Source organism: Thermobia domestica, chromosome 3, assembly GCF_964235325.1.
Source record: "Thermobia domestica chromosome 3, izTheDome1.hap1.1, whole genome shotgun sequence".
Lineage (NCBI taxonomy): Eukaryota > Metazoa > Arthropoda > Insecta > Zygentoma > Lepismatidae > Thermobia > Thermobia domestica.
In genome coordinates, this window is record NC_137456.1 from 276,701,288 (window position 1) to 276,709,870 (window position 8,583).

General features: G+C 35.6%; 1 protein-coding gene across 2 annotated transcripts in view; it reads left to right on the plus strand.

Annotated features, from left to right (window-relative positions):
• The window catches only part of LOC145681078 (uncharacterized), a 157,879-nt gene extending 150,775 nt beyond the window's left edge, over positions 1-7,104 (plus strand). The window contains exons 11-12 of one of the 2 annotated variants that reach the window (XM_081752438.1): positions 2,887-4,791; positions 6,796-7,104. In XM_081752438.1, the coding sequence (XP_081608564.1) occupies positions 2,887-4,791; positions 6,796-6,983 (2,093 nt within the window). In that variant the 3' untranslated portion in view covers positions 6,984-7,104. Of the gene's footprint in view, positions 1-2,886; positions 4,792-6,785 lie in introns of both variants that reach the window. The other variant, XM_081752439.1, reaches the window with a different exon arrangement.
• Positions 7,105-8,583: the final 1,479 nt, after the last annotated feature.

Consider the following 8,583-nt stretch of genomic DNA (forward strand, 5'->3'; position numbering starts at 1 on the left):
TACACAAACTCATTTTACTTCTGGTACTCATTTCTTTGCATCAAATAATTTCTTCATTTAAGATAATGTAAATAAGCGTGACTGCATCAATTCTGTTAATTTCGTGATTATGGCACTGTCATATGAAGTGTGAAGTCAGTTTCTCTGTACTGGTATTTCCTTGGCAACCTTAGCATTGTCTGAAACGATCAATCACAAGTCTATATAATAGTGGAGTGAAAACCGAGATGTGACATTGGTCAGAAAATGCTTACATGAGACAAAGCTGAGTTTTTCATATCACCAGTGCTTTGCTACATGAATAGTAGCTGTCAGTACGAAAGAAATTTCTCTCATAATACAGATCTGGTAACTTTCTTGATTAAAAATGTTGAGGGAATTCAAAGTATTTTTGTATTGAGGAGATTCAGTTGTTGGTAACTAGGTTGACCAAGTTTAAATTTACATTTCACTGTAGAAGAAACGAGTTTCTTATGTGAATTTGGAGCAGAAGGGTTCCTGTTATAATCATTAGATAAATAGTGTAGAAGTAGATGCGGCACCTGTTTGGTTCAGTAAACGTTCATACTAGTTACTGAAGTGTGTTAGAATAGCTTTGAATAATATTATAATTGAATAAGTTACTCGTATATGTAGATGATTCTTGCTTGTGCAAAATACTGATTTCCATAGAGGCTGACGTTGATTTCTTGTGCCCCATGTCAGAGGTTAGCAAGAAGTTTTATAAGATACCAAACACACTGCGAAAACGATGTATTTTCTAATAAACGTGGAAAACAAATGGAGCTTCACAAATCTCCACAATTAATTTCTTACGCATGGTTTCAACTTCTCTGCAAACACAGTTACACTTACGATTTGCTTGGCTCTGCAAAGTGGCTTGATCGGTCGAAACCAGCAAATTAAGGTGTTAGATTTTATTAACCAAATCAAAACTAACAGAAAAGTTATGTGGGTTCGTTAAGGTAATTATAGCTTTTTATTATTATTATTATTATTATTATTATTATTATTATTATTATAATAATAATAAATGATTATGGACAAATTATTAAATCATTTCGTATGGTTACAAGGAAGTAGAAAACGTTTTTTGAACAATAAATTCAGTCAGTAACCGTGATACTGAATCCCATTACGGCCGATTCAGTTATGTTAATCCGAACTGTTCGGAGATTTATGGAATACCAAGAATTTCTAGGATTTAGTTTTAAACTGTATTGTCGGTACTAGTCTTTGATTGCTGAATCAAACTAAACTAAACTAAATCTAAACTATAAACAGGTCCTGGTTACTTTGGCCATCGATGGCGCACATTAAACTGAGGTGCATAGTCTTCGAGCCCCATTATTTATGGTTTCCTAGACATCAGTTTGTAACCTCTTAATTCTAATCGACATTTGCAACACTGGGAGCCAAGGTAGCTCAGTTGTAAAACGCTCACCTCTGGTGCGTGGGCTCCCTGGTTCGATTCCAGTTTTCACCAAGTGGGCTTTGTGGTGGACAAACACTGTGTGCGGTAGTTTCCTCGGGGTTTTCCTGTTTCCTTCCACCTTCATTACTTCACTATTATCATCCGTCTCATCATGACAGTCTCCCCTAGCTCCAGATCATAAATGTAGGCATTAAAGTCGAAATAAATAAAAAATTAAAAACAATTGCAACACTGAAAAATCTACAATTCATTAGATATGCACCAAGACCGTGCATATCTAATTAACCGTGCATCATGCTAACTATTTGATTACACAGAGACATTTGCTAACCATTTGACCACACCGGAACACTCACTAACCATTTGACTACAAGAAAACACTTACTATTTGCCTATATGGAGACATTTGCTAACTATTTGATTATATGGGAACATGTAACCAGTTGACCACACGAGAATATTTGTTAACCATTTGACTGTGCAGAAACACTTGCTAACCCTTTACATGGGAGCATGTGTTAATTAGTCGACTACAGGAAATAACTTGCTAATCATTTGACTACATGGGACCACTTGCTAACCATTTGACCACATGCAAACGTGTACTAACAAGTCGTTACATAGGAGTACTTGCTAGCCATTTGATTACCTAGAACACTTCGTATTTTACGGACAGCGATTTAAGCAATTTTGTGATGGCAGGGCAGGAGGGAGACTGTTAGCAAGCTTGTGGATCCCCGCAGCTCATGTTCGTCGCATCGGTGCACTGATGCTACCAGTTGAATTCAATGTTGCCAGATAGAGATAAGTTTCCCGCGGCATCGAATATATTGCCATTTTTAAGACTGGCGTGAATTTTAAATCAAACACTGGACATTTTTATATTAATTTCGAGTATAAGACTCACCTGAAATACGATACTAACCATTTGGCTACATGGAAACATGCTAACCAGTTAACTGCAGGAAATTCTTGCTAATTATTTGACTACAAGGGAACATTTGCTAATCAGTTGAGTACGTGAGAAAGTATGTTAACAAATCGTTACGTGGGAGTATTTGCTAACCATTTGACTACATGGAAACATGTACTAACCAGTCAACTACATGGCAGTGGACTACACGAAAACACTTGCTAATCATTTGGCTACACAGGAACATGTGCTAACCAGTCAAGTATAGAGGAACACTTTCTAACCATTAGACTATAATGGAAGGTTTGCTGTTTGAGTATTTAGGAGAGTTGTTAATCATTTGGTACCTGGAACACTTTCTAACCACTAGCATTTATGGAAACACATTAACTTCTGGTCCAGAAAAATATTTTGTGCTTGCATTCACATTTAAATAATTTACATCAGTGAAAAGAGATTATTAATAGGAAATAGTTTATAAATGTGTGTCTTTACTTCCATTGTTTTTGCTAATTGTGTCTATTTCTTTATATTTTAGGTAATAATAAAAGAAGACGACGAGTAATAAAGCGTACAGAAAGCCCCATTTCCAGTGATATAAGTGTAAATGAAATTGATTCGGATGAAAGTGAAAAACATTCTAAATTACACAGTGCTGAAGAACCCGAGTGTACTTGTTGTTATACACAAAGTGAATATGAATCACAAGCAAAACCAAAAAATCAGAAGAAAAAGAAATCATTGTATTTCCAGAAGACTGTATTAGACATAACTCCCGCGAGGGAAAAGTTGAAGAACTATGTGAGAAATTTAAATGTAGCTAAATTAAAACCGTCTATGAATAGATCGATGGAGGAAACTAGCAAATCTACGGTAAAGTGTAACGAGAACAAGAAAAAAGACAGTTCCGAGGAAATAAGTGATACAGATTTCTCCAATGAAGAAACAGTGAATTCCACAGAAGAAGTCGCTACTAAGAAGCATGTACTTTCAAGTTCAGATTTTTCACCGAGTAAAAAGCCTCGTGTCACTTATAATCATCACGTCAGGAACTCAAACAAAGATGAAGCTATCTCCACTCTTAAGTCTGTGTGTAATCCTTCCAACAATCAGGAAGAACATACCCTTGCTACATCACTTCATCAAAGTATAACAATTCAAAATGAACAACAAAGTAAGGAAACTGGTAACACGTTGCTCGTTCTGACTGAAAGTAGAAGTAATACTGATTTAAATGAAGGACTTAGTTCACAAATAGAAAGCCAAGATGTAGGTGACACGGAGGAAACGACAACTGTGTGTGAAGCTTCTTTAGAAAACTGTATTAATGTGTTACGAGAAGAAGAGAAAAACTCTTTATGTGGTAATGTTTCTCCTGTGGTGAATACAATGGAAGAAATGGAAATAGACAATGCGATAGAAAAATTAGAAAGAAGTTTAGAATCCGATGAAGATGAGGAAGAAACATTGCACCCAGAGAAGGATTCAGATGTTAAAAAGAATGTTAAAAGCAGTTTAGAAACTGGGTGTGATAGCAACGTGCATTCACATGATCGGATCCCTTTCACCGCTGAAAACGTTCAAGACGCAGATAATATTGCTACAGCGGATTTAGATGATAATCGGCAAGAAATCACAAAAAGCCGTGAAGATCTCCGGATACAAGATAACGGTGAGAATGATAGTTGCAGTTCTTCTGTAACAAAAGAGCAAGAAACCGTTGTAAACAGTTCTAATCGAGACCTTGAACCAAGTTCTGACACATACGCATCTCTAACTGTTTCTGAAAGTATTGAAGTGAATACGTGCAAAACTGTTACCAATGTGAGCGGCCTTGAGAATCCCCGTTCTGAGGATGTTGGTAGTGAGGATATTGGTTCGAAAAGCACAAGTGTATTGGAGAACGGTGGGAAGGTGGATGCAGAGAAATCAGAAAACGCACAGACTGCTTGGAGCGACAAAAACGAAAATGTTCAGGAAGATGAAAACAATGTATTAACTGCAGAGCAGACAGTTACAGGAACCGAAAGTTCATTACTAGAAGAGCGCGAACTCAAACAAAACAGTTCTATGGCTGCCATCAGTATTGCCAGTTGTGAAAATTCCGGTACAATGAATAACGATGTTGTAGATAATGTCTTAAGTGAAGAAGTGGACAAGAACCAGTTCAGTCAAAAGAGTGAGCTTGCTCAAGAAAATATAAATAATGTGCAAGTTGACAGTGAAACAAATTATTCAACTCTAAAAGACAGTGTTAGAAAAAGTAAAAAATCACCAGAAATTAGAGAAATTGAAGACTTAGATGAAGATAAGCTTCCTGTCCAGATCTCGATGCCTTGTAGTAAGATGGGAGATAATAATAATGTACTCTATGCAGTTGATGGCATGATTAAAAGTGATGAAAATTCTACAAGCAAACCAGCTAATTCTCAAGGAGTAGAAGGTTAGTATGCCTCTCTTTAGTACTAATGTTTTCAAATTAAAAAGGCGTAGAAGGTGAGGTGCTAAATATTGTGCGCATGGGCATTTACTTGTATATAACATATAAAAGTGTAAAAGCTTAGCTTTTAGAAAGTATTGTGCTTTTTTCGAAACCGAGAATGCGACGAGTTGGCCTAGGGAGCAACTCGATTAGGATCTGAAAAAAGAAGTATATATGACATGAAATACACAAAATGTCATTCGTAATTGTATTTTTTTTTTCCATTCTATTGACAATCTTTATACTATTGAGCCGCGCCCACCTTTCGCCTTCCATCTAAGCACTATAACATTCTGTAGATGATCAAAATAATAATCATCAATTAAAATAAATGCACTAAAGACTTCGACTTCGTAAATCTGAAGTGAGAAGATAAGTCGGCGAAAACAACTAGCGTGACCACATAAACTGTTACTTAACTTACAGAGTGTTAAAAATTGACGTATCCAACTTCGATCGCGTGTACGTTCGAAATGGGGATAGATAGGAAGGTGCGGTTTGTGGCATAACGTTTACACACATCAAAAGTTTTACTAGCCGTTAACAGATTTCAGTGTGTGCGCAGGATATCTAAGCGATATTCCAGTTCCGCCCACATCTGGCGTAGTATGTCCTCCGTAACGTGTTCAAGTGCTGCACCGATGCAAGCTCGCAGTTCCTGCAGGTCCTGCATTGGGATCTTGTAGACCACATCTTTCACAAAGCACCGAAGAAAAAAAAAAAAAAAAAAAAAAAACTTTTGAGGTGGTGTCCGAAAACCTTGGAGTCAGGCAATGAGTTCACCTCGACCAATCCAGTGACCTAAAAATATGTCGTCCAAAGCCCTCCTAACGATCGCGGCTCTGTGAGGAGGGAGTACCGCCTTGCTGCAGCAGTATGTCAGGTTGCAGTGTTCGACTAGTTGCTTTACTTAACGGATCTAAATTAGACGGTGGCCATTTACCATATCATTTCCCGATGCTTATACTGCACACACTCGACCTCGAGTTAAAAAATAAAAAAAGCACGGTATAGTTGTAATATAGAATTCTGTCAACGTGATTGGTTTGTATTTACGTCCTATGTCAGAAACGAAGCTATATAGAACAAGACCTATATAGCCCTTCCCACTAGTCTAGTGGTTAACGCATGCAACTTTGGTATACTTGGTCCCGGGGTTGATTTCCGGTGGGAGAGCATAAAAAATGTAATTTCACAATCTCCTTTCATTAATCATCCATCTCCTTTAGGCTGAAGAGCTTAACCGTGGGACCGTTAAACTAAAAAACAAAATTAAAGCTTAAAAAACAAAAACTACAGTTTAAAGTGGGATTTTGAACCACTGTAGTACTTCGATGTCCTGCCATCGGAAATGGAAATAATACTTCGTGCACCAAAGACATATTCTTTAGCCACTATACTGGAGACAGGGGCTACTGACTATTAGACAACATTATTGGCTATGTAGGGACAGTGAAAGAAACAAGATAGTTCACCAAAAGAAATTTCCGGAAGTTTGGGGAATGAATGCCAGAAATAAAGCATGAGTTTTTTTAGTATGTCGTTTTTGAACCCAAAACATGAGACTCATACTATTATCCACTAAGATATGTCTTTTCCTTTGTGCAGCTTGGTGCCATCTACAATTTCCTGTCTTTAGAAATAATAAATTAAAATTTTATGAAGAAACAATCATACTTCAGTATAGACTCACAAAACATTTTATGTTACTCAACCTTTTTTTTTTTTTTTTTTCTTTTATCGTGAAGCATAGGTTTCTGCTGATAGCAGATTATATTACATGCAAGTGTTGCTCTAGTTTTAAAATGTAGCCCATTGATGTATTACTCTCTCTCTCTCTCTCTCTCTCTCTCTATATATATATATATATATATATATATATATATATATATATATATATATATATATATTTCTTTGTTGTTTAAATTTTTGTGGTAAGATGACAAAGATTTCAGTTCCTTCCAGATGAAAGTTTGCAAAACAAAGAGCTCCTGGAAAACCATTCCAGTAATGGAACTGAAGATCCATCAGTATTGAACGGTGAAGAGCGGGCGAAATGCGAAGAATGTGAAGCAGAGCTGCAGCGACTTGAACTAGAAAGACTTGAAGAAATTGTCCAATGCGAGATGTGTGAAAAGTGTGAAATGTCGTGATTGTTGATATTCAGTATAGAAGTCAAGTATAGTCAGTATAGAAGTCAAGTATACTATTTATTTTCCGTTAAATCATACCTCAAATACCGAGTCGATGAAAATATAATGTCTAATTATTAAACTACTAGATCAAAATTTTACGAGATCCATAATTTTTGTATTATTATTTCTAAGACTGAAAATAATCATATAAGACATGATACGTTGCATTTATTGTATGTGTACCAATATTGCTGTATTATTAACAGTCGATACTTAAAAAAAGAAAAGGAAAGAATTGGAACACACACACACACACACACATATATATATATATATATATATATATATATATATATATATATATATATATATATATTAGTGGTGTAAGATATAATATTCGTATAAGGTATTATATATAAAGCAGAATAGATTTAAAAATAAATTTAATACTTTGTACATATATATATTTTTTAAAAAGAATTACACAGTTCAAAGTAACACTAACTGATAATACTGAGTGAATATAAAAAATATAATAAGTTTGCTGTCTACATATTACACTACAGAATATTACATCGATAAAACAGTTTTGTTTTCACAGTAAGTGCTGAAATTATTCAACTTTCTTTTTATCATGTTAGAAATAAAAATAAATAAATAAATGAAAATGGAAGGCATCGAGTAACTGCTCCTTAGTGATCCTCGTAATAATCTTTGTTAAATTAGTCTTTTATTGAGGTAGAATGTGCAAATTCCTTTTGAGACATTTTTCTTCCAGAATTTTTCTGTAGGCAAAATCTCAAATGTGTTAAAGCCAGGCAAACAAAGCGGTCATAAAACATGTTTTTTCCTGTGTGTAGTTTCCGTGAATGAGCTATCTAGAAAACCTGCGAAACAAACGGTAAACGAAAGTTGTGCTTTTTTTAAAAACCGTAGACCAGCCAGTAAGTAGTAACTGTTAAAACGTAGCTATTAATGTTATATTACTAGGCGAGGTACCAAATTATATAAGTTTTCCTATTTAAAATACCTTGTTATAAAATGAATAAGTTGTGATGAAATGTTTTTAAATGCTGCTAAAATTTATTACGTTTCACTGGATACATTCCTGGGAATAACGCTAGTTATACTCGTATGTACAAAAGCCGTTATTACGAGGGGCATACTGAAAGTCGTGAGCAACATTTTTTCACAGCCGTAATCTTTATTTGTAAGTGAAACCAAATATATCATCTCAATCTACAGACCTTTCTTTTACTTTTCCACAGTCTCCGTTTTGTTTGTTTGTTTGTTTTTTTTTTTTTTTTCACATTTTTCCCATCGTTCTGCAAGTTTTAAAGTACCCTTGAGATATAATTCCGTTCCAGCTGCCCGTAGACACTGACGTACTGCTTGCGGAATATCCTCCAGTGTCTCGTATCGATGGCCTCGCATCTGTAAATTCACAAAATTGAAAAGATGGTAGTCGGAGGGTGCCATGCCGGGGCTGTAGGGAGGATGTGGAAGTGTTTCCCACCCAAATCTCCTGATCTGCTCTATAATGGCACGTAAAATATGCGAACGTGCATTATCCTGTTGAAGGATGATCTTCTTTCCAGGACGTTTATCACCCAAGACA